Source organism: Hylobates moloch, unplaced genomic scaffold (genome assembly GCF_009828535.3).
Source record: "Hylobates moloch isolate HMO894 unplaced genomic scaffold, HMol_V3 SCAFFOLD_5, whole genome shotgun sequence".
NCBI lineage: Eukaryota > Metazoa > Chordata > Mammalia > Primates > Hylobatidae > Hylobates > Hylobates moloch.
The window spans coordinates 104,425,233-104,452,609 of NW_026652280.1; the positions used below are offsets into that span (position 1 = coordinate 104,425,233).

Consider the following 27,377-nt stretch of genomic DNA (forward strand, 5'->3'; position numbering starts at 1 on the left):
AAAAAAAAAAAAAGAAAGAGCAAATCATGACTGGGTGCATGGTTCATGCCTGTAATCCCAGCACTTTGGGAGGCCAAGGGGAAAGGATCCTTTAAGGCCAGGAATTTGAGACCAGCCTGGGCAACATAGGGAGATCCTGTCTCTACAAAAAAAAAAAAAAATTAAAAATAAGCTGGTTGTGGTGGTGCAGGCTTGCAGTCCTAGCTACTCGGGCAGCTGAGATGGGAGGATAGTTTGAGCCCAAGAGTTTGAGGCTGTAGTGAGCTGTGATCATAACACTGCACTCCAGCCTGGGCAACAGAGCAAGACCCTGTCTAAAAAAAAAAAAAGTGCTGGGCGCAGTGGCTCACACTTATAATCGCAGGACTTTGGGAGGCTGATAGGGGAGGATTGCTTGAGCCCAAGAATTCAATATGAGCCTGCAACAGAGGGAGACCCAGTCTCTACCAAAACAAACAAACAAACAAACAAAAAAACTGGCTGCAGTGGCACACACCCAGTGATCCCAGCTATGCAGGAGGCTGAGGTGTGAAGATTTTTGGGTCCCAGGAGGTCAAGGCTACGGTGAGCAGTAATCAGGCCACTTCACTGCACTCCATCCAGCCTGAGTGACAGAGCAAGACTCTGTCAAAATAATAATAATAATAATAATAATAATATAATAATAATAAATTGTAAAAAGAGAAGGAAATTCATGTTTATCATAAGATAATATTAAGCCATCAAAGCAGTTAAGAGCAAGAATTAAGATTAATATGTGAAGTTAGCAGTTCTATTGGATATATTTATGTATTTGCATGCTCTCAGGCAGATCCACATTTGGTAGAAAGCTTCAAAAATGCTATTTTTGGGTGAGTGCAGTGGCTCACACCTTTAATCTCAGTACTTTGGGAGGCCAAGGCAGGCGGATCCCCTGAGGTCAAGAGTTTGAGACCAGCCTGGCCAACATGACGAAACCCCGCCGTCTCTACTAAAAATACAAAAATTAGCTGGGCGTGGTGGCACATGCCTGTAATCCCAGATACTCAGAAGGTTGAGGCAGGAGAATCACTTGAACCTGGGAATCGGAGGTTGAAGTGAGCTGAGATCGTGCCACTGGACTCCAGCTTGGGTGACAGAGTGAGACTCCATCTCAAAAAAAAAAAAAATGCCATTTTCATCATCAAACACTTATTTGTCCAGGATGCAGTATGACTATGTTCTCCTTCATTATGTTTTAGAATGAAGAAGCAGTACGACGTCTCATCTGGGAAAAGAATCTAAAGTTTGTGATGCTTCACAACCTGGAGCATTCAATGGGAATGCACTCATACGATCTGGGCATGAACCACCTGGGAGACATGGTAGGTACATTACAAGGAATCCCACTTTCATGTCTGGGTAAATATCATTTCCTTTCTGTCTCCCCAAAAGCAATTTGAAGGTAAACAACAATAACAAAGGAATGTATAGTACAAAGTTGGAAAACAGTAGAATTTAAGGACATAAGAACTTGTACAGAGATTTCTTACTTCGTTCTATTTTGACTACTTTCTTTCTTTAACAAATCACTTCTTTAGAGGAAATTTTAAACTCACAGAATACCATTTTTTAAAAAATAAATTCTAAAAAGTATCACCTAATGACTATTGACAGGCTTTTATAGCAAGTTGCCGTACTTACTTAAGTCTAGATTGACAATTTAGTATGATCCATCTGCTTTCTTAATGGGAGCTTGTGGGTATTTAATATCACAAATAATCCCCTATTGGTTTTCAGATTCTGTTCTGTCCTACAAAACTTTACCACTGTTGCCAAAGTGAAGAAGGGAACGCCCTAGGTAGACTAAATTCCTTCTTAAATGCAGGAATCTCTTTTGTAATTCTTTCTCACATGGGAAACCAGTTTAGTCCACTTTTTAGACAGCCCTTTTATAAAATTCTGCCTTGCTTTGAAACAAAAATCTGCCTCCCTGTAACTTCTAGTTTTTACCATTCTCTTCTTCTCCTTCCCCATGAGGGTGCCTAACTGGGATGATAGTGCCAAGTGTGAAACTAAACAAACCCAGATAATTCACCCCACCAGATCCTAATGGAACCTGTGTTGGTCACAACTATTACTGGTTTTTCTCAGCTTTTTTATTCCATGGCAGTTTTTAAATATATTCACAGTTACAGTTACTAGGATATTAGAAAGTAGGATAGGCCGGGCACAGTGGCTCATGCCTGTAACCCCAGCACTTTGGGAGGCCGAGGTGGGCAGATCACCTGAGGTCGGGAGTTTGAGACTAGCCTGACCAACATAGAGAAATCCTGTCTCTACTAAAAATACAAAATTAGCTGGGCGTGGTGGCGCATGTCTGTAATCTCAGCTACTTGGGAGGCTGAGGCAGGAGAATCGCTTGAACCCAGGAGGCAGAGATTGCAGTGAGCCGAGGTCACGCCATTGCACTCCAGCCTGGGCAACGAGAGTGAAACTCCGTCTCAAAAAAAAAAAAAAGAAAAGAAAGAAGGATATAAGTGAAAGAGATATATAGTCATGTGTCATATGCATTTTGGCCACTGATGGACCGCATATACCATGGTGGTCCTTTAAGATTATGATGGAGCTGAAAAGTTCCTCTTGCCTAGCTAGTGATGTTGTAGCCACCATAACAATGTAGCACACACACTACTCACTTGTCTGTGGTGATGCTGCTGTAAACAAACCTACTGCTCTGCCAGTGGTATAAAAGTATTGCACATAAAATTTTGCACAGTACAAAATGCTTAATAATAATGAATATGTTACTGGTTTATGTATTTACTATACTATACTTTTAATTGTTATTTTAGAGTGTACTCCTACTTATACTTTTAAAAAATTAACTGTAAAACAGCCTCAGGCAGGTCCTTCAGGAGGTATCCTGTAGAAAACATTGTTATCAGAGGAGATGGCAGCTCCATACATGTTGTTGCCCCTGAAGACCTTCCAGTGGGACAAGAGGTGGAGACGGAATGCAATGATACTGATGCTCCTGATCTTGTACAGGTCTAGGCTAATGTGTGTGTGTGTTTGTATTTTCGTTTTTAACAAAAAAGTGTAAAAACTTTTAAAAAATTAAAAATAGAAAAAGCTTATAGAAGAAGGCGATAAAGAAGAAAATATTTTCGTACAGCTATACAATGTGTTTGTATTTTAAGGGGTTATTATAAGAGACAAAACATTTAAAAAATTAAAAGTTTATTAAGTAAAAAGGTTGCATTAAACTAAGGTTAATTTATTATTGAAGAAAGAAAAATGTTTCAACAAATTTAGTATAGCCTAAGTGCACCGTGTTTATAAAGTCTACAGTAATGTCCTGGGCCTTCACATTCATTCACTCTCTACTCACTCATTGACTCACCCAGAGCAACTCCAGGCCTTTCATAGTAAATGACGTATATAGAAGTACCATTTTTACTTTTTTTTTTTTTTTTTTTTTTGAGATGGAGTCTCAATCTGTCGCACAGGCTGGAGTGCAGTGGCACGATCTCAGTTCACTGCAACATCCACCTCCCAGGCTCAAGTGATACTCCTGCCTTAGCCTACCAAATAGCTGGGATTACAGGCATGCACCACCACGCCCAGCTAATTTTTGTATTTTTAGTAGAGATGGGGTTTCACCACGTTGGCCAGGCTGGTCTCGAACTCCTGACCTCAGGTGATTTACCCGGCTCGGCCTCCCAAAGTGCTGGGATCGCAGGCGTGAGCCACCATGCCCAGCCCCCATTTTTACTTTTTATACTGTATTTTCACTGTACCTTTTCTATGTTTAGATATATTTAGATACACAAGTACTTCATATTGTTCTACAATTGCCTACAACCTCCAGTACAGTACCATGCCATGCAGGTTTGTAGTTTAGGAGCAATGGGCCCTACCATACAGCCTAGGTATGTAGGAGCCAATATGCTCTAGGTTTGTGTAAGTACACACTATGGTGTTTGCACAATGACAAAATCACCTAATGATGCATTTCTCAGAACATATTCCAGTCATTAAACGATGCCTGACTGTATATTTGCTTTGTAGACCAGTGAAGAAGTGATGTCTTTGATGAGTTCCCTGAGAGTTCCCAGCCAGTGGCAGAGAAATATCACATATAAGTCAAACCCTAATCAGATATTGCCTGATTCTGTGGACTGGAGAGAGAAAGGGTGTGTTACTGAAGTGAAATATCAAGTGAGTATTACCATCCCAAGCCTCTGAACCCTAGGTAGAGCTCTTTAAGTGCTTAGTCTAGCTACAGAATTTGACAGTGAATCTTACAGTCCCACGTGTTACTTTCTAATTATTTTTGTTATTCTTGTCTTCCCAACTAAATTATAAGTCCTTAAGGGCAAGGATCACATATTATATTTTATTTATACAGTTGGCCCTCCATATCCACAGGTTCCACATCTGCAGATTCCACCAACCGTGGATCCAAAATATCCAGAAAAAAATGAAAATAAAAAATAGGCCAGGCGCTCACGCCTATAATACCACTACTTTGGGAGGCTGAGGCGGGCGGATCACCTGAGGCCAGGAGTTCCAGACCAGCCTGGCCAACATGATGAAACCTCGTCTCTACTAAAAATACAAAAATTAACTGGGCCTGGTGGCACACGCCTGTAATCCCAGTTACTCAGGAGAGTGAGGCAGGAGAATCACTTGAACCCGGGAGGCAGAGGTTGCAGTGAGCTGAGATCACACCACTGCACTCCAGCCTGAGCTACAGAGCGAGACTCCATCTCAAAAAAAAAAAAAAAAAAAAAGTAAGTAAAGTATAAGGGAGGGCCGGGCGTAGTGGCTCATGCCTGTAATCCCGGCACTTTTCCAGGTCAAGGGAGGCAGATCACTTGAGGTCAGGAGTTTGAGACCAGCTTGGCCAACATGGTGAAGTTCCGTCTCTACTGAAATTACAGAAATTAGCCTGGCATGGTGGTGGGCGCCTGTAACCCCAGCTACTCGGGAGGGTGAGGCAGGAGAATCACTTAAACCTGGAAGGCAGAGGTTGCAGTGAGCTGAGATCTTGCCACTGCACTCCAGCCTGGGCGATAGAGTGAGACCCTGTCTTAAAAAAAAAAACAAAAACAAAAAACCGCATAGGAGGATGTGTAGGTTATATGCAAATACTCAGTCATTTATAAAGGAACTTGAACATTCTTGACTTTGGTATGCTCAGAGGTCCTGGAACCAATCCCTTGTGGATACTGAGGGACAACTGGATTCTCCACAGTGGTTTTTGTTTTGTTTTGTTTTGTTTTGTTTGACACAGGGTCTCCGTCTGTTGCCCAGGCTGGACTGCAGTGGCGCGATCTGGGCTCACTGCAACCTCTGCCTCTTGGGCTCAAGTGATCCTCCCATCTCAGCCTACGTAGTGACTACAGGCACACACCACCACTTTTTTTTTTCTTTGTATTTTTAGCAGAGATGGGTTTTGTCATGTTGCCCAAGCTGTTCTCAAGCTCCTGAGGTCAAGTGATCCTCCCACCTCCACCTCCCAAAGTGCTGGGATTATAGGCATGAGCCCTCGTGTTCAGTTCCCACAGTGCTTTTCTAAGTGATCACAGAGCCACCTACTTAGACAAACACTGAACTAAGCAAATAGGTGTTTAACACAGACTTTTATTGCTCACGCTACGCATTGACCGCACTGGACTCTCCAATAAGCCAATTGCTTGAGAAGCAGTGTTGCGTGAGAGAGCCCTGGTGATCAGGAAGTTTCTCCATTTCACTTGTGAATTTCAAAGTTGAAGGAGAAGAAAGAACTAGAGCTAGAGTGGTCTATAAATTGAGCCACTCAAGTTAATTCATGGCCAGTCTTGCATCGTTAGAATATGAAATATGTGACTTGTAAAATTATTGTTCCTATGCTGTTGTATTTTCCTTTAGTTTGCTTGTTTTAAAAAATTGCAAAAATCCTAAATCAGTTAGAGGTAAAACACATGTATCACCATAGAGGTCAGGGTAAGTGAGAGGAATCAAAGCATTCTGAGCAGCTACCCCAGCTGGTGATCGATGAAGAAAGTAAAAATTTATTAGGAAGTAAATGGTGGCCAGGCACAGTGGCTCACATCTGTGATTCCAGCACTTTGGGAGGCAGAGGCAGAAGGATCGCTTAAGCCCAGGAGTTAGAAACCAGCCTAGTCAATATAGTGAGGCCCTGTCTCTACAAAAAATAAAAATTAAAATTAACCAGGCATGGTGCGCTCCTGTAGTCCCAGCTACTTGAGGGGCTGAGATGCGAGGATTGCTTGAGCCTGGGAGGTTGAGGCTACAGTGAGCCATGATCACACCACTGCACTTCAGTCTGAGTGACAGAGGGAAACCCTGTCTCAAAACAAACAAAAAAAAGAAGTAAATGGTACTGCTAATCTCTTATTCTTTTCCACCTACATATTTTCCTTTCAATTAGTTTTGGATTTCTTACCCGAGGTTCTCTAAAATAACAGCTTTAGAAGACCCAATAAACCACATATTTAGATGTTAACTCTAAGTAAGTTAATGAGCTCCTTTCTCTGGGTGCTTGCATTTTAATGAACAATTTTGCTTTAGTCAAAAGCAATGTCAGTTTGCTTCCTTTGGATGGAGAGCAAGGTGGGAGGAGGGAAGGAGAGAGAAAGAAAACAATTATGATGGGGCTGTGGACACTCTGCCCCTTTTAAAACTAAATCAGTTTTGCCTTTTTTTGTTTGTTTATGCCTCCTTGTAAAATATTTTTTGATCAAAAAAATTCTGAAGATAACAAAGGTTTGAAAAATGCCAACCTAGTATTAAACTTCTTATGTTTCAGGCATCATTTGACAGGAGAAAGGGTATTTTAGGTCAAGGAAATCATCCTAGCTCTCTCAAAATCTCATTACGGTAGGCAACTATCTCCCTTACATACGGGTGAAAATAGGTGCAATTTGATACATGCTCAGTGAATACTGTTTCTAAGTATATTTGAATATGGCCATTATGCTCTGAGCTTGGCTGATTGCAAATCTCTATCAAGGTTGGACCTTGCCTATATAACAATCGAGTTAAATTTAGTCTTCATTCCCATTGTTAAAGACAGAAGAAAACTGTAGTGGGGGAGCTCTTTCTGGGAACTAGGGACAGAGCTGATGTAGCTGAGCATTGTCCAGTTTGGGTTATGGAAGTCATTCCTAATGATTTTCTGTGATTTGCGTTTGTGACCTTGTATTTGTTTTAGGGTTCTTGTGGTGCTTGCTGGGCTTTCAGTGCTGTGGGGGCCCTGGAAGCACAGCTGAAGCTGAAAACAGGAAAGCTGGTGTCTCTCAGTGCCCAGAACCTGGTGGATTGCTCAACTGAAAAATATGGAAACAAAGGCTGCAATGGTGGCTTCATGACAACAGCTTTCCAGTACATCATTGATAACAAGGGCATCGACTCAGACGCTTCCTATCCCTACAAAGCCATGGTGCGTCTTAAGCAAATTTTTGTGCTGCCCCATGATCTCATGTTATCCACTGACTGACTGCACTGGGCTTGCCACCATGCCAATTGCTTGAGAAGCAGTATTGTGTGTGAGAGAGGACCCTGAAGAGGAATTCTTTAATTCTCAAGAGTTCTCTTTCTGATGAAGTACTCTTCTTAATATATCAGTAGTACAAATAAGCAAGTAGCATTCATGCTTAAAAACAGATTTTAATGACTGGGCGTAGTGGCTCACGTCTGTAATCTCAGCACTTTGGGATGCCGAGGTGGGTGGATCGCCTGAGGTCAGGGGTTTGAGACCAGCCTGGGCAACGTGGTGAAACCCTGTCTCTACCAAAAATACAAAAATTAGCCGGGCATGGTGGCGCATTCCTGTGGTCCCAGCTACTCGGGAGGCTGAAGCAGGAGAATCGCTTGAACTCAGGAGGCAGAGGTACAGTGAATCGAGATCACGCCACTGTACTCCAGCCTCGGCAATGGAGCAATACTCCATCCCAAAATTAAACAGATTTTAAGCAAACTATCCTTAAAATTATTTCTCTATATTTAAACTTTTTCTTCTGCAGCCTCCCATGCTCAACCTTATTCTCAGATCATTAACCACATCATTCTTCCACCCACTGAGAAGCTAAATAATGCTCTCTTCCTCGCAAATTCATTATACATTTTGATATAACGATAACCTAAGGATTGTGTCCATGTTACAGAAGATTTTAAAAATATAAAAATATCACTCAAAAACCTTCTACCTTAACCATTATTGTTTTGGTTTATTTCTTTCAAGTTATTTTCTTGTTAAGCACTTAAAAAACATAGTTGGCCAGGTGTGGTGGCTCACGCCTGTAATGTCAGCACTTTGGGAGGTCGAAGTGGGAGGATTGCTTGAGCTCAAGAGTTTTGAGACCAGCCTGTGCAACATAATGAGACCTCACCTCTACTAAAAATCAAAAAAATTAGCCAGGCATAGTGGTGCACACCTGAGTAGCAGTTCCAGCTACTCAGGAAGCTGAGGTGGGAGAATCACTTGGCCCAGGAGTTGGAGGCTGCAGTGAGCCATGATTATGCCACTGCACTCCAGCCTGGACAATGGAGTGAGAGCCTGTCTCAAAAAAATAAATAATATAAATAAATACAAAACATAGTTGTATATACAACAAACACGAATTTGTAACTTTCCTTTTCCCACTTGAAATACACTTGTGTTTCCCATATCATATGGTCTTTATATACCATCATTTTAGCTGCAGATCATCTTGCAGGCATCAAAAATATTTTAAAGCTCTCATCTAGAGTTTATTATCTCTGTGTAATATTTCCCTACAGTCCACCTCAGAGTCTCAGGGGCCATTGTCCTGGCAAGTTTTGCATGTATGAGGATGTTCACAATTTGAAAGAATAGAATAGTTTCTGTATTTCTTCCATTATTGCTGAAACCCGGGACTGTTAGGATTTGGAAGATTTGCAAAGGAAGGAGCCTTAGACACATGAAAAAGTTAAAGAAAGGAAAGAAGACATATTTAAAATCCAGGCTTAGGATACTGGTGATTTATAAAGGAGTTGAAGTATACTTCTTTATCTGATTTATACTTCTTTTTGCAGGATCAGAAATGTCAATATGACTCAAAATACCGTGCTGCCACATGTTCAAAGTACACTGAACTTCCTTATAGCAGAGAAGATGTCCTGAAAGAAGCTGTGGCCAATAAAGGCCCAGTGTCTGTTGGTGTAGATGCGAGTCATCCTTCTTTCTTCCTCTACAGAAGTGGTAAAAAAAAAAAAAATTAGAATTTAAAGAAAGAAATAAAGGATATTGGCTGAGCGTGGTGGTTCATGCCTGTAATTCCAGCTTTAGAGGCTGAGGTGGGAGGATTGCTTGAGCCAGGAGTTTGACACCAGCCTGAGCAACATTGCGAGACCCTTATCTCTACAAAAAATAAAAATAAAAATTAGCCAGATATGGTGACACTCACTTGTAGTCTCAGCTACTTGGGAGGGTGAGGCGGGAGGATTCCTTGAACCTAGGAATTTGAGGTTGCAGTGAGCTATGATCATACCACTGCACTCCAATCTGGGCAACAGAGTGAAAACCTGTCTCTAGCCGGGTGCAGTGGCTCACGCCTGTAATTCCAGCACTTTGGGAGGCCGAGGTGGGTGGATCACGAGGTCAGGAGATCGAAACCACCCTAGCTAACACAGTGAAACCCCATCTCCACTAAAAATACAAAAACTTAGCCAGGCGAAGTGGCGGGCGCCTGTAGTCCCAGCTACTCGGGAGGCTGAGGCAGGAGAAGGGCGTGAACCCCGGGGGGCGGAGCCTGCAGTGAGCCGAGATCACGCCACTGCACTCTAGCCTGGGTGACAGCGAGACTCTGTCTCAAAAAAAAAAAAAAAAAGAAAAAAGAAAGAGAGAAAGAAGGAAGAAAGAGGGGCAGGGCAGGGCAGGACAGGGCAGGGCAGGGCAAGGCGGGGTGGGGCGGGGAGGGGCGGGGTAAGGCGAGTCAATTTTAAACCTCATGAACCAACATCTATCTGCTGGCTTCAAACTTTTCTTCTGCAGCTTCCTCACCTCTCTCAGCCTTCTTACAGTAGAAGAGAGTTAGGGTCTTGTTCTGGATTAGGTTTTGGCGTAAAGGTATGCTGGGCTGGCTTACTCTTTCATCTAGACCACTCACATTTTCTCTGTATCAGCAATAAGGCTGTTTCACTTTCTTGTCATTTGTGTGTTCAGCAGAGCAGCATTTTTAATTTCCTTCAAGCACTTTTCCTTTACATTCACAGCATGGCTGACTGTTTGGTACAAGAGGCCTAGGCTAGGTTCTGGCCTGTCTTGGCTTTCACACTAAGCTTAATCACATCTAGCTTTTGACTTAAAGTGAGAGATATGCAACTTTTCTTTTTACTTGAACACTTACGAGCTATCATAGGGTTATTATGTGGCATAATTTCAATATCATTGTGTCTCAAGGAATAGGGAGGCCTGAGGAGAGAGACAGGGGTGTGGCCAGTCCATGGATCAGTCAGAACACACACAACATTTGTGGGTTAAGTCTGCTATCTTATATAGGTGTGGGTTGTAACTCATCCTCAAAATTATAAAGTAACATCAAAGGTCATTGATCACAGATGACCATAACAGATATAATAATGATGAGAAAGTTTGAAATATTGTGAGAATTACCAAAATGTGGTACAAGGACACAATGTGAGCACATGCTTTTGGGAAAATGGTACCAATAGACTTGCTGAATGTAGAGTTGCCACAAACCTTCAATTTGTAAAAAATGCAATATCTAGCTGGGTGCAGTGGCTCATGCCTATAATTCCGGCGCTTTGGGAGGCCAAGGCAGGAGGATGACTGGAGCCTAGGAGATTGAGGTTACAATTAGCTACGGTCATACCACCTGTATTACAGCCCAGACAACAGAGCAAAACTCTGTTCCTTAAAAAAAGAAAAAAAAAAAAAGGTAATATCTGCAAAGCACAATAAAGCAAAGCACAATAAAATGAGATATGCCTGTATACGCAGAGAATTAAAATAACCGATTGTATGCAAGTTTAAAAATACTTAGAAAAAAACAAAAAAGAAAAAAAAACCTAGAAAAGGTGGTATGCTTATCAGAGAAGGTTTCTGGGGGAACTATGATTGGAGTGATGCTAAGCTTGGCAAGAACACTGACAAATACAGCATTGGTGGCAAATAATTATGAGCCCTAGTTTATGCATGAGAGTATATGTCCTTAAATTTTTTTTTTTTTTTTTTTAAGATGGAGTCTCGCTCTGTTGCCAGGCTGGAGTGAGGTGGCACGATCTCAGCTCACTGCAACCTCTGCCTCCCGGGTTCAAGCGATTCTCCTGCCTCAGCCTCCTGAGTAGCTGGGACTACAGGCACGTGCCACCACGCCCAGCTAATTTTTGTATTTTTAGTAGAGATGGGGTGTCACCATATTGGCCAGGATGGTCTCGATCTCTTGACCTTGTGACCCGCCCACCTTGGCCTCCCAAACTTCTGGGATTACAGGCATGAGCCACCACGCCTGGACATGTCCTTAACTTTTTAAATTAACCTTGCTATGTATCCAAAGCAGGCTAATAAAAAGTAATACCGTTTTAAAATGCTCTTTATTATCCTATAGTATTCACTCTTTTTTCCCACCCATATTTGATTCTCAGGTGTCTACTATGAACCATCCTGTACTCAGAATGTGAATCATGGTGTACTTGTGGTTGGCTATGGTGATCTTAATGGGAAAGAATATTGGCTTGTGAAAAACAGGTAATATATTTACACTTTATATTTAATTGGAATCAGGAATTTGAGGGAGTTTCAGCAAATACTCTCATGATTTTGATGATGATCATTATGATCACGATATTGACAATGATGAACTTTATAGCTTCGTACAAAGTGACATTCTAAATTACTCAGTGCCCCCATCTTTTCACTTACAATTCTACCTTCATCACTTTGTTTTCCTGGTTTATCTTCTGTACTACTTCTCTGATTATTCCTTCTCAGCCTCTCTTATGAACCTATTCCTCTCCTCTATTTAGCCCAAAAATGTTAGTTTTCCCCAGGGCTCTATCCTCTGCCCATTCCTCTTCTTCTTTTATTGTTTCTTGGATGCTATAATTCCACTCTTAGGACTCTAGCTATAACCTTTGTATGCCAATAGCTTTTGAATCTCTAGCTCTAGTTCTGACATCTTCCCAGAACTTCAGACTTATCTGGACACACCCACTTACATATATCTTAGTCTCTCCAAACTCAGTGCATCCAAATAATTCAGTACTCTCTCCTCCATACTGTTCCTCCTTCAGAATTTCCCATATCAGTAAAGGGCCACACAACACAATCACCCAATAAGATATGATGGATTCATCTGAGACCTCCCCAAGTCCAACCAAGCAACCAATTAGTCAAACCAATTTTACCTCATCTATGTCCTTGATTCTGTGCCTTCTCTGTTTCTTCTATTACGGCTCTAGTTCAGGCATCTCTAGTGTGGACTATTGCTGTACCCTTCTAACTGGTCTCCTTTACTCTCTATTTTTCTTCCCCTTTACCCTCAAATCCATCTTTCATACTGCTGCCAAACTTATTTGTCTAAAATATGAACGAATCTGGGCTTATAACTCTTCTACTGAGTTTCATTCGGTGTAAAATTAATGTTCCCTGACAGAAGACAAGTCCTATGGGCTGTGCTCCCTGCCTTGCCAGCCTCACCTCCTGGCATTTGTTGCCTCCTATTTTCACTCTGGTTATATTGCAGTATCCACAGTTGTAGTTTCCATACATTCCACTTCATCTGTGATACCTTCCTTCATATCTTGGTTTGTGTTCCCTCTGCCTAGAACATCCTGTCTTCTCTTTTGGTTTACTTCTCCTTTTCTTCAGAAGCAGCTCAGGCACAATCTATTCCAGAAAGTCTTTCCTGAATCCTTGGGCTGAGCAAAATGTCTTTTTTCTATGCTGCCAAAATGTCCTATGCATACTGGATCACAGCATTTTAGGCATTATATTTAAATTGTATATTTACCTGTCTGTCACTCCAATGTTCTGTACGTGCCTTTGGGGAGAGATTATGTCTTGTCTTCGTATCCATAGCACAGACTAAGTGGGTGGCACCTAAAGGCCCCTCAATATATGTATTGAACTGACATCTATATCACTCAGAAACAAAAGGAACATAACTTCTAGAGGGGAAAAAAGGGAGGAAATATGAAGAGTTGAGACTTTGGGGCACACCTGGAGTTTCTCTTTGTGTTAGTTTGCTATGGCTACCATGACAAAGTGCCACGAACTGAGCAGCTTAAATGACAGAAATTTATGTCTCCCAGTTCTGGAGGCTGGAAGTCTAAGATCAAGGTGTTACTTCCTTCTCACGCTGTGAGGAAGAAAATATTCATGGACACGGGAAAAAAAAAAAACTGTATGATCTTACTTATATGTGGGATCTAAAAAAGTCAAACTTACAGAAACAGACAGTAGAATGATGGCTGCCAGGGACTGGAGGCTGGGTAAATGAGGAGATGCTGATCAAAGAGTGTAAACTTTCAGGTATAAGATGAACAGGTTCTGGGAATCAAAGGTATAGCACAGGTGGAGATGGATGTGTTATTTCATTTGATTATGGTAACCATTGCACAATGTGCACATACATCAAGTCATCACACTGTATACCTTGAGTTTATACAATCTGTCAATTAAATATGTTCTTTTAATTAAAAAAATATGTTTGATGCCTCTCGCCTAGCTTCTGAAAGTTTGCTGGTGATCTTTGACTTTCCTCAGCCTTTAGAACCATCACCCTGACCTCTGCCTTCATTTTCACATGACATTTTCCCTGTATGCATTTCTGTCTCTATTCATAATTTTACTTTCTTCCCCTTTTTGAGACAGGGTCTCACTCTGTCACCCAGGCTGGAGTGCAGTGGGGTGATCAATGTTCACTGCAGCCTCAAACTCCTGGGCTCAAGCAATCCTCCCACATCAGCCACCAAAGTAGTTGGCACTACAGGCATGCACCACCACACCAGACTAATTTTAATTTCTATTTGTAGAGACAGGATCTCTCTATGTTTCCCAGGCTGGTCTTAAACTCCTGGGGTCAAGTGATCCTCCTGCTCTGGTCTCCCAGAGCACTGGGATTACAGGTGTGAGCCACCACGCCTGGCCAGTTTTCCCTTTTCATGAGCATCATTCGTGTTGGATTAGGACCCACCCTAATGACCTCATCTTAATTTAATTAATTATGTCTACATCAACGCTATCTCTAAATAAGTTCACATTCTGAGGTACTGGAGGTTAGGATTCCAACATGAATTTTGCGGGGACACAATGCAACCCATAACACCCCTTAAATCTTTACTTGAAGTACATAGTCTACAAATCAAACAAAAGGTGTTTTCCTACCCTTTTCCCATTGTGGCACACGTAGAAGATGATGATATTTGTATGGCCCATGGGGAAAGTATCTGAGGGGATCAATATCTTGGTTCACTGATTACCTATTCACAGCACTGATCAGCTTGGGTGTAGACCAGTGATAGCTTTTTAAAATGAAACCATTTCCCTCATATCTTATTGACTCTCTAAGGAACTCCCTACAGCAGGGGTTCTAAATTCCCTTCTCTACTGAAGCTGCTCTTGAAGATCATCTATATCTTTTAGTGTTGAAATTCAAAGCTGCTTCTCTTCACTCATTCATTCAACAAGCACTTACTAGGCATCTACAATGTGACTGGCATTATCTAGGCCCTGGAGATACAACAAATAGTAAGAAACCACCCTGTCCTAAAGGCACTCACAATCTAACATGAAAAAAATATATATAATATATATTATGTATGCATACATAATATACAATATTATACATAATATATAATATATAATATAATACATAATATATATACATAATATATATTGTGTATACATACATATAAATCTCTCTCTATATATATATAGAGAGAGAGAGACAGGCTGAAGTGAACATTGATCACCCCACTGCACTCCAGCCTGGGTGACAGACTGCACTCTAGCATGTCTCAAAAAGGGGAAAAAAAGTAAAATTATTAATAGAGACAGAAATGCATGTATATATATATTTTTTTATTTATTTATCTTTTTTTTTTTGAGACAGACTCTCACTCTGTCACCCAGGCTGGAGTGCAATGGCACAATCTCGGCTCACTGTAGACTCCGCCTCCCAGGTTTCAGTGATTCTCCTGCCTCAGCCTCCTCGGTAGCTAGGATTACAGGTGTGCACCACCACGCTGGCTAATTTTTGTATTTTTAGTAGAAGGGTTTTGCCATGTTGGCCAGGCTGGTCTCAAACTCCTGATCTCAGGTGATCCACCTGCCTCAGCCTCCCAAAGTGCTGGGATTACAGGCGTGAGCCACCACCACACGCAGCCTAGATATATTTTTAAACGATACAACAAACACATCGTGGTATAATGATACATGTCTAAATGGCTATGGGACTATTGAAGAGGAAATGCCTAACAGCCTAAACCTCCACAGAGAAGACACTATTTGCATCAAGTCTTCAGATGTATGGAATTGTTCATGTATTGGAGGAGGAAAGTGAGTTAGAGGTTGGAAAGTTGCCCTCAATGACCTAAAAAACATATGCAATGGCACATTTCTCACTATCTTGATTCATTTTGCTACATCAACTTTAGCCTCATATCTTACATTATTTTATCCACCTGTCTGTTACATGACTTTGCTATATCAAAGCAAACTCATCTATATCAAAGCAAACTCATCTGCTCCTTCAGTTTCAACTATTGCCATTATGTAGATGATCCCCAGTTCATAATCTCTGAAAATAACCTCCTAAGTGACAGACTTTCTTGTCCCACTTCCAATTTGGCAGCTCTCCTTGAAAAATCCAAACTCCCCACCTACATCACCCTATTACCAACATATACACACTCTCATACTCAATAAGTTTACAATGTTCTTCTCTTCCTTTCATCCCTCATCCCTGAAAAGGATTTTCAAACAAGGTCAAGGGAAAACTATTCCTTATTTTGGGTAATATATTACCATCTTCAGATTATTAAAGCCTAAGCATCATCTTGGCCTTCTCCTTTTTCCCCCTCAACCCACACAGCCCTATCCATTTGGCCTGTGAATCATATTTTATATGTATTTTCTCTTTGCCATTCCCAATGGCCCTGCTGTAATTCAGATTCCATTCTACCCAGCTATGGAGGTATCTTCTTAAAATATAGATCATGTCAACTCCTGCTCAAAAATTCTGAATAGTTCACCATTGTCTAAAAATGAAGTCCAAACTCCTGGCCAGACATTCCAGATACTCCATTATCTAGCTTTTAACATAACCTTAGACATTTCTTCCACTATATTTTCATATACGCACAGTCATACTCTGGCCACAGTGAACTACTTATTCATCTTTCCCTAAGTTTACAGATACATCCCTACCTCTGTTTCTTTATATATGCTGTATCTTTCTGAAATGCCTGTGAAGCCCAATGCTGTCTACAGAAATCCCACCTGTCTTGGTGAAATGGGCATTCTTATACAGTTTGACGGGAAAGTAAGCTGTATTTATTCTCTCTCTTTTTTTTTTTTTTTTTTTTTTGAGATGGAGTCTCGCTCTGTCACCAGGCTAGAGTGCAGTGGCATGATCTCAGCTCACTGCAACCTCCGCCTTTAAGGTTCAAGCAATTCTTCTGCCTCAGCCTCCCAAGTAGATGGGACTACAGGCATGTGCCACCATGCCCAGCTAATTTTTGTATTTTTAGTAGAGACGGGATTTCACCATGCTGGACGGAGTTTCACCATGTTGGCCAGGATGATCTCAATCTCTTGACCTCGTGATCTGCCCACCTCAGTCTCCCAAAGTGCTGGGATTACAGGCATGAGCCACCCTACCCTGCCTATTCTCTTTCTTAAAAGCATTTGACAATATGATAAAGAACTTTTTAAATGTTCATATTCTTTTTCCCCTTTTTTTTTTTGAGACAGAGTCTCACTCTGTCTCCCAAGCTGGAGTGCAGTGGCACAATCTCAGCTCACTGCAACCTCTGTCTCTGTGGTTCAAGCGATTCTCCTGCCTCAGTCTCCCAAGTAGCTGAGATTACAGGTGCCCACCAAAACACCTGGCTAATTTTTGTATTTTTAGTAGAGATGAGGTTTCACCATGTTGGCCAGGCTGGTCTACCAACTCCTGATCTTGGGTGATCTGCCTGCCTTGGCTTCCCAAAGTGCTAGGATTACAGGCACAAGCCACTGCGCGCAGCCAGTGTCCCATTACTTTTATTTCTTGGAATCTATATGAAGAAAATAATCCTAAATATGGGAAAACTTTCATACACAACTTATGTGAATTGTAGCACTATTCTTTAATAGTAAAAACTAGTAAGTAGCCAAAAATGCCTAACAATAGGTATATGATTAAATAAACTATGACATAAACTCCATGCATTAGAATTATTCAGACTATTATTAATAACCTAATAAAATGCTTGGGGTATATATTTAAATGAAAAAAGATACACATAAATACAAAATTTATATGTAGTTTAAATATTAGCTGAATGTGGTAAGCTCATGCTTATAACTCTAGAGCTTTGGGAGGCCAAGGCAGGAGGATCACTTGAGGCCAGGAGTTTAAGACCAGCAACACAGGGAGACCCAGTCTCTACAAACAAAATTAAAAAATTAGCCGGGCATGGTGGCATGTGCCTGTAGTATCAACTACTCAAGAGGCTGAGGTAGGAGGATTTTTTTTTTTTTTTTTTTTTTTGAGACGGAGTCTCGCTCTGTCGCCCAGGCTGGAGTGCAGTGGTGCAATCTCTGCTCACTGCAAGCTCCGCCTCCCAGGTTCACGCCATTCTCCTGCCTCAGCCTTTCCAAGTAGCTGGGACTACAGGCGCCCGCCACCACGCCTGGCTAATTTTTTGTATTTTTAGTAGAGACGGGGTTTCACCGTGGTCTCGATCTCCTGACCTTGTGATCCGCCCCCCTCGGCCTCCCAAAGTGCTGGGATTACAAGCGTGAGCCACCGCGCCCGGCCTGGTAGGAGGATTTTTTGAGCTGAGGAGTTTGAGGCTACAGTGAGCCATGATCACACCACTGCCCTCTAGCCTAGGTGACAGAGCAGGACCCTATCTCAAAAAAAATTTTAAGTTAAACATAGTATGTCCAACCAGGCTTAGTGGCTCATGCTTGTAATCCCAGCACTTTGGGAAGCTGAACTGGGAGGATCGCTTGAGCCCAGGAGTTCAAGACCAGCATGGGAAACACAGTGAGACCCCATCTCTATACAAAAATAAGCCAGGCATGGTGACACACACTTGTGGTCCCAGCTACTTGGCAGACTGAGGTGGGAATATCACTTGAGCCCAGGAAGTTGAGGCCACTGTGAGTGAGCCATGATCACGTCACTCAACTCCAGCTTCAGTGACAGAATGAGATCCTATCTCAAAAAAAAAAAAAAAAAAGGAAGGAGGCCAGGCTCAGTGGCTCATTGCTGTAATCCCAGCACTTTGGGAGGCCAAGGCAGGTGGATCACTAGGTCAGGAGATCAAGACCATCCTGGCTAACACAGTGAAACCCTGTCTCTACTGAAAATACAAAAAAAATTAGCCAGGCGTGGTGGCACATGCCTGTAGTCCCAGCTACTCGGGAGGCTGAGGCAGGAGAATGCCATGAACCTGGGAGGCAGAGCTTGCAGTGAGCCAAGATCGCACCACTGCGCTCCACACTCCAGCCTGGGTGACAGAGCGAGACTCTATCTCAAAAAAGGAAGGAAAAAAAGAAAAAAAAAAAGGTATTAATTTTAAAATGAAAAAAAGTCATTACAAATCCTATTCATTTTTTAAATCCTGCCTCAAATACTATCTCCTTCATACCCCATTCACTTAGAATTGTTTCTCTAATTCCTAAGCTTTGGCAATGCCTTATGAATTCTATTATAGTATTTTACACATGTCCCTTGTGTTATAGCTATTTGTGCAAACCATGCTCCATTCACTAAAATGTCAACTTCTTCAGGGTAGGATAGTCTCTTGTTCATTTTTGCATCTTCGTTTGGACACTGATTCAACAAACATGTATTGAGTACCTACCATGTGCCAAGCTAGGAACTAGCAATTGGAAATGAAAACTGCAGCTCTTCTACCATCCCTCAAGGTATTCATAGTCTAATGGAGTGAAGGAAACAGGCAGGTGCATGTGTAGTCCATTGCAACCCAATGTGATAAATGCTAAAACCGAGGTGGCATAAGTTGCACTGGAGGCATAGAAGAACTTCGGCAGGTTATTTAACTTCTTTAATTTTAGTTTCATCAGCCTTCTTACAATGAAAGCGAGTTAGGGCCTTGCTCTGGATTAGGTTTTGGCTTAAGGGCAGGTTGTGGCTGGTTTGCTCTTTTATCTAGGCCACTCAAATCATATCAGCAATAAGGCTGTTTCACTTTTTTTTCTTTCTTTACTTTTCTTCGTTGTTGTTGTTGAGTCAGGTCTCACTTTGTCACCCAGGCTGGAGTGCAGTGGCACAATCTCAGCTCACTGCAACCTCCGCCTCCCTCCAAGTAGCTGGGACTACAGGCATGTGCCACCAGGCACGGGTAATTTCTGTATTTTTAGCTTGTTGCCCAAGCTGGTCTTGAACTGCTGAGCTCAAGTCATCTACCCGCCTCAGCTTCCCAAAGTGCTGGAATTACAGGTGTGAGCCACTGCACCTGGCCCATTGTTTTGCTTTCTTATTCATGTGTTCACTGGAGTAGCATTTTAATTTCCTCCAACAACTTTCCCTTTGTATTCACAACATGGCTAACTGGTTCAAGAGGTCTAGCTTTCAGCCTACCTTGGCTTTCACAAAGCATAATCATTTCTAGCTTTGATGTAAAATGAGAGATGTATAGCTCTTCCTTTCACTTGAACACTTAGAATCCACTGTAAGGTTGTTTTTTGTTTTTGTTTTTGTTTTTGTTTTTTGAGACAGTCTCCCTCTGTTGCCCAGGCTGGAGTACAGTGGTGCAATCTCGGCTCACTGAAACCTCTGCCTCCCAGGTTCTAAGCGATTCTCCTGCCTCAGCCTCCAGAGTAGCTGGGGTTACAGGCACGCACCACCATACCCTGCTAATTTTGTATTTTTAGTACAGATGGGGTTTTGCCATGTTGGCCAGGCTGGTCTTGAACTCTTATCCTCAGGTGATCCACCCGCCTCGGCCTCCCAAAGTGCTAGGATTACAAGCGTGAGCCACCGCGCCTGGCCCATTGTAAGGTTATTAATTGGCCTAATTTCAATATCATTGTGTCTCAGGGAAAAGGGAGGCCCGAGGCAAGAGAGAGAGATGGGGGAAGTGTCAGTTAGTGGAGCAGTCAGAACACACACCACTTATCAATTAAGTTCATCATCTTATATGCACGTGGCTCATGGCACCCCAAGACAATTACAATAGTAATATTAAAGATCACTGATCCCAGCCTGGGCAACATAGCAAGACTCTGTCTCTACAGATAGTTTTTTTTTTTTTTAATTACCCGGGCATGGTGGTGCATATCCATGGTCCCAGCTACTTGGGAGGCTGAGGCTGCAGTGAGCTGCGATTGTGCTACTGCACTCCAGCCTGGATGACAGAGTGAGACCCTGTCTCAAAAATTAAAAAAAAAAAATTACCGATCACAGATCACCATAACAGATTTGCTAATAATGAAAACAGTTGAAATATTATGAGAAATGCCAAAATGTGACACAGGGACACGAAGTGAGCACAGGCTGTTGGAAACATTGTGCCGATAGACTTGCTCCATGCAGGGTTGCCACAAACCTTCAATTTGTAAAATATGCAAAATTTGCAATGCACAATAAAGCAAAGCACAATAAAACAAAGCACAATAAAACAAGATGTGCTTGCACTTCTCAATACCTCTATTGTTACCATTAGAGTTCAAGCCACCATCCATCTCCTGGTCTATTGCAATAATCTCATAACTGGTAGCTTCTTCCCTCTTGTTTGCCTGGAATCAATCCTCTACACAGTAACCAGAATTATCTTTTTAAAGCATAAAGTAGATTATGTTACCCTTCTACCCCAAACCCTCTAACGGCTTTCCTTCCCGCTCAGAATAAAACCCATGACTTGTAAAGCATGACATTATCTGGCCTTAGCCTGCCTCTCCAACTACCTCTCCAACTACTCTCCCCTCTCTCACTCAGCTCCCGGCACATTAGCCTTTTTGCTATTTCTTGACACACTATGCTTATTTCTAGCCCTTTATCCAGGTCTTTGCCTCACTTGCATCTTTGCTCAAACATCCACTCAGCGAAGCTTTTCCCAACCATTCCACCTAAAATTGAGCCCTGTCTCCTAACACTCTGTATCCCTTATCCTGCTTTATTTTTCTTTATTGTACTAATCATATATATCATCAAGTATTTCTTCGTTTATTGTATGTTTCTCCTCTAGAACCTAGGCTTTAGAAATAGTTTGTCTCTGTAATCCTAATGCCTAGAAGAGTGTCTGGCACAGCCTAAGCAGCCCAGGACTTCAGTCTATTACAAAGGAAACTGGCATTGATTTTAGAAGGAATAATAAGTTAGTAGCCTTATAATATGCAAGGAGAAGGTAGGGTGACCAACTTTCCCACTTTGCTAAGGGCTATGAGGCTTTCTGGGACACAGGACTTTCTTTTTAAAAACAGGACAGTCCCAGGCAAACTGGGACTGGTGATCACCCTAGAAGAAGGCTATATATTTTTTTAAAAGTAGACGGACTCAGCCCGGCTCGGTGGCTCACGCCTGTAATCCCAGCACTTTGGGAGGCCGAGGTAGGAGGATCACCTGAGGTTGGGAGTTCGAGACCAGCCTGGCCAACATGGAGACACTCCATCTCTACTAAAAATACAAAATTATCCGGGCATGCTGGCGCATGCCTGTAATCCCAGCTACTCAGGAGGCTGAGGCAGGAGAATCACTTGAACCTGGGAGGTGGAGGTTGCGGTGAGCCGAGGTTGTGGTTGTGCCATTGCTCTCCAGCCTGGGCAACAAGAGCGAAACTCCATCTCAAAAAAAAAAGTAGATGGACTCTACTTGAGTCCAATCAGATGTACTCATACCTGGATAATAATAAAAATAGCTACCCTCACTTAGTAAGCATTGGCTATATACCAAATATTGTGTGAGTACTTTAAATACATTTTCTCATTTAATTTTTAATGTACTCTTATGAGATAGGCATTTAGTTAACAAACTTACCTAAAGTTGAACAGTTTGAGTGAAAGAGCTATAGAATTAAGAAAAATATACAACTTGATAAGTACCGAAATGAACATTTGGAGCAGATCTTGTATAATTCTGAAGGCAAGACTTTGTCCTCAGATACTTTATCTAGCTTAAGATTTTTTTTTTTATCAGTTTCATTGTTTAAGGGAAGTTAGCAGGACTCAGTCAAAAAGAGGTCTGGGATCTTTTGCAAAATTGGGGGCAATTGATCTTGGTCAGTAAAACTGAGAAAGGTAAGTTATCTAGATGTTGAATGGGGTCTGGGATTCTTGGTCTCACTGACTGAATTCATACTGCTAGTAACTAGACTCTCAATTCAATTTTCATGCTAGAACTCAGGTCCAATTTCAGTTCACCTAAAATGATTTATTTCACCTATTATTTAAGGCAGCGACCATAGTAGGATATAAATTACGTGAGATCCTAGATGTACTGGTCTGATTTCATTCCCCATATGACTTCACTCACAGAGATAACTGTAGGGATAGGCATAGATAAAAGTCAGAGTGGGCTTTGGAATAAAATAATCCTAGATTTGAACTCTGCTTTCACAATTTACTATCCATGTGACTTTTGGCAGGCTACTTTACAACTCTGCCCTTCTGTTTTTTTCTTTAGCAAAAGAAGATAATATTCACCTCACAGGATGATGATTAAATTAGATAATTTATGTTAATCTGTTTGGCACAGAGTAAGTGCTAAATAAGTGGTGTCTATTAATATTAATAATAGCCTGGCCAGATTATTGTTATTGCTTTTGCTTATCAAACTAGATATTAAGAGAGCATTGCTACAGCCTGGGCAACATAGTGAGACCACTTCTCTACTAAAATAAAAAATTGGGCCAGGCGCGGTGGCTCATGCCTATAATCCCAGCACTTTGGGAGGCTGAGGCGGGCAGATCATGAGGTCAGGAGATCAAGACCATCCTGGCTAACACGGTGAAACCCCGTCTTTACTAAAAAATACAAAAAAATTAGCCAGGCGTGGTGGTGGGCGCCTGTAATCCCAGCTACTGAGGAGGCTGAGGCAGGAGAATGGCGTGAACCTGGGAGGTGGAGCTTGCAGTGAGCCGAGATTGTGCCACTGCACTCCAGCGTGGGCCACAGAGCAAGACTCCATCTCAAAAAAAAAAAAAATTGACCAAGCATGGTGGTATGCGCATGTGGTCCTAGCTCTTGGAAGGCTGAGGCAGGAGGATTGCTTGAGCACAGGAGGTCGAAGCTGCAGTGAGCTGTGATTGCACCACCACACTCCAACCAGGGCAACATGGTGAGACTCTCAAAAACAAACAAACAAACAAGCAAAAAAACTCACTACAGCCAAAGGTTGATTAGAGGTGACAATGGAGTTTGAATTTTATTGTAAAGGCATGGAGAGCCATTGACAATTTCTAAGCAGTGGAGTGGCAATTAAGTGAAAGGAAGCAAAGAAAGGAGCTCATGAAAATGTTTGAGAAGGACTGACCAGAGAGAGATAAGAAAATCAGAACATAGTAGTGTCTTGAAGCCAAGAGACCAGTAGGGTGGGAGTAGACAACTGTGTTAAATGGTACAGAGAGAAAAAAATAGGACCTGCAAAAAGTCCAATGAGGGCTGATACATAGAGTATTTAAGGCCTGTTAAAGCACAGTCCTTTTAAATGGTATCATTTGTTTTCCAACAATAAACCAGCATTTCTTAGGTTCTCCACTGCATGCAAAAACACAATCTTTGAGTCCCTGAGCCAAAATTTGTTAAGAGCTTCCCTTTGCCTTTGTAATTGAAGTACATGTTCCTCCACCTGCTGTTCTAAGCTGCTCACAACATGGCCCCAAACCAGCTTTCTATCCTCTTTTTCCACTATTGTACTAAAGATATCCAGTTTTCCTTTCAACTAAATTTCTTACTGTGCTCTCCAAACACACTAGGCATTTTCTCAATTTCACACTTTTATTTGTATCCTAGAGCACTTAATGAATTTTGCCTTGTGTGATATTTATATACCTACCACTATAAAATCTCAGAATGATAAAGAGCTTCAGAAATCATTCCTCTTACAAGGATTTTCTAAGTTATTTTCATCAGTCTTGGTAAAGTAAGAAAAATAAGAATATTTTGGTGACTTTTTCATTAATCTAAATTTATTTACTCAAAAGACTATCCTTAAAATAGAGATTATGTCTTTAGATTTTTTGCTTTTGGTGTTAAAATGCATTTTCTTTTACAACATAATGGTGACAGTAAGTAGTATGGTTTTTATTTATTTTCTTTTTTTGAGACAGTCTCACTCTGTTGCCCAGGCTGGAGTACACAGGCACAATCTCGGCTCACTGCAACCTCTGCCTTGCCTCCCAGGTTCAAGAGATTCTCCTACCTCAGCCTCTCGAGTAGCTGGGACTACAGGCTCACACTACCATGCCCAGCTAATTTTTGTATTTTTAGTAGAGACAGGGTTTCACCATGTTGGCCAGGCTGGTCTCGAACTCCTGACCTCAAAGGATCTGCCCGTCTCTGCCTACCAAAGTGCTGAGATTACAGGCATGAGCCACCGTGCCCGGCCAATAGTATGCTTTTTAAAAAAGATGTCCATACAGCCGGGCGTGGTGGCTCATGCCTGTAATCCCAGCTCTTTGGGAGCCTGAGGTGGTTAGATCACTTGAGGTCAGGAGTTGGAGACCAGCCTGACCAACATGGAGAAACCCCATCTCTACTAAAAATCAAAATTAGCCGTCGTGGTGGCACATATCTGCAGTCCTAGCTACTTGGGAGGCTGAGGCAGGAGAATCACTTGAACCCGGGAGGTGGAGGCTGCGGTGAGCTGAGATTGCACCATTGCACTCCAGTCTGGGCAACAAGAGTGAAACTTCATCAAAAAAAAAAAAAAAAAAAAAGATGTCCATACATGCTAATTTTAAAATTGATAACTGTATATCAATCAGTAAAAACTCTTTGAACTCCTCTAAGTCCATTAAATCAAAAAGTGAAACACTGATCTACTCGAACCCTAATCCGACCCATGATTTCTCTCTGCAACATCTCTAACAAGTAGCCTCCGCTTGCTTGAACACTTCCAGTGCCAGGTAGAAATATTCCTTTTTTTTTTTTTTTTTTGAGACAGGGTCAGGCTGGAGTGTCAGGAATACAGCAGTGCAATCATAGCTCACGGTACTCTCAAACCCCTGGGCTCAAGATCCTCCCACTTCAGCCTGCAGAGTAGCTAAGGAATACAGGTGCATGCCACCATGCCTGGCTAATTAAAAAAAAATTTTTTTTGTAGAATCAGGGACTTGCTATTTTGCCCAGGCTGGTCTCAAACTCTGGCCTCAAACAATCCTTCCACTTCAGCTTCTCAAAGCACTTGGATTACAAGTGTGAGCCACCATGCCTGGCTCATTTTTCAATAGCTTTAATTATGAGAAAGTCTTACCTCAGCTCCACTTCTAGATCAAAAAGCTCTTTCAGAGCTGCATTTTTGTTGTTTGCTTTAGAATTCCCTGCCCTATACCTTTTTCATAGTAGTCACTCAAAAATATTTCTTAATTGACATTCTCTAGAGGAATTTAAGTTTAATAGAAAATCATTACATATGATACTGTTATCAAAAAAATTAGAGATAAAGCCTTATAAAGGATACTAATACTCTTTCTTTAGAGAAGGCATATTTGCAAAGTAGGAGGCTTAAAGGACTAGGATGGATCTTACTACAGTTTTCCTTAGGTATTAAGTCTATTCATCAGTATAGCACTAAAGCTTTCCAAACCATTATTTTGAGTTGCCTGAAATCCCTGGAGAAATTATTATATTATTTCATTCTAATTTTGTTTTATGGCCTTTCATATGTAATCACTTATAGGAGAAAAACAATGAGATAAAAAGTTGATAACATGATTTGATTGTATGCATTTGTAATTTTGTGTTATTTCTTTTTCTAAAGCTGGGGCCGCAACTTTGGTGAAGAAGGATATATTCGGATGGCAAGAAATAAAGGAAATCATTGTGGGATTGCTAGCTTTCCCTCTTACCCAGAAATCTAGAGGATCTCTTCTTTTTATAACAAATCAAGAAATATGAAGCACTTTCTCTTAACTTAATTTTTCCTACTGTATCCAGAAGAAATAATTGTGTCATGATCAATGTGTATTTACTGTACTAATTAGAAAATATAGTTTGAGGCCGGACACGGTGGCTCACGCCTGTAATCCCAGTACTTTGGGAGGCCAAGGCAGGCATATCAACTTGAGGTCAGGAGTTAAAGAGCAGCCTGGCTAACATGGTGAAACCCCATCTCTACTAAAAATACAAAAAATTAGCCGAGCACGGTGGCGCATGCCTGTAATCCCAGCTACTTGGGAGGCTGAGGCACGAGATTCCTGGAACCCAAGAGGTTGAGGCTGTGGTGAGCTGAGATCACACCACCGTACTCCAGCCTGGATGACAGAGTGGAGACTCTGTTTCAAAAAAACAGAAAAGAAAATATAGTTTGATTCTTCATTTTTTTAAATTTGCAAATCTCAGGAAAAATTTGCTACGTAAATTAGTAATGATATAACTGTACAAAAATTGTTCGACCTAAAACAATCTGTCATTGCTCATTGTTTTATTGTATACTCTTTGTCTTTTTAAGACCCCTAATAGCCTTTTGTAACTTGATGGCTTAAAAGTACTTAATAAATCTGCCATTTCAAATTTCTGTCATTGCCACATACCATTCTTATTCCTAGGCAACTATTAATAATCTATCCTGAGAATATTAATTGTGGTATTCTGGTGATGGGGTTTAGCAACTTTGATGGAAGAAAATATTAGGCTATAAATGTCCTGAGGACTCAGATTGTATCTTTGCACATAAGAGGATTCAAAACGCCACGTGTAGTGGCTCATGCCTGTAATCCCAACACTTTGGGAGGCTGAAGTAGGAGGATCGTCTTGAGCCTAGGAGTTCAAGACCAGCCTGGACAACATAGTGAGACCTTGTCTCCACAAAAATAAAAAGGAAACTATCCAGGAGTGGTGGTGTGTGCCTGTGGTCCCTGCTATGCAGATGTCTAAGACAGGAGGATCACATGAGCCCAGGAGGTTGAGAATGCAGTGAGCTGTAATTGCACCACTGCACTCCAGCCTGGGTGATGGAGCAAGACCCTGTCTTAAAAAAAGAAGATTCAACACATATTTTTATATTATGTTAAAGTAAACAAATGCA

The 27,377-nt window shown here is 41.5% G+C and overlaps 1 protein-coding gene across 3 annotated transcripts in view; it reads left to right on the forward strand.

The window, feature by feature from the left end:
* Positions 1–26,867, forward strand: part of CTSS (cathepsin S) — a 39,764-nt gene extending 12,897 nt beyond the window's left edge. For 2 of the 3 annotated variants that reach the window (XM_032154767.2, XM_032154766.2), the window contains 6 exons: positions 1,221–1,343; positions 4,033–4,182; positions 7,184–7,411; positions 9,028–9,193; positions 11,599–11,701; positions 26,112–26,867. In XM_032154767.2, coding sequence (XP_032010658.1) covers positions 1,221–1,343; positions 4,033–4,182; positions 7,184–7,411; positions 9,028–9,193; positions 11,599–11,701; positions 26,112–26,211 — 870 coding nt within the window. In that variant the 3' untranslated portion in view covers positions 26,212–26,867. The remainder of the gene's footprint in view (positions 1–1,220; positions 1,344–4,032; positions 4,183–7,183; positions 7,412–9,027; positions 9,194–11,598; positions 11,702–26,111) is intronic. The other variant, XM_058439321.1, reaches the window with a different exon arrangement.
* The last annotated feature ends 510 nt before the right edge of the window (positions 26,868–27,377 follow it).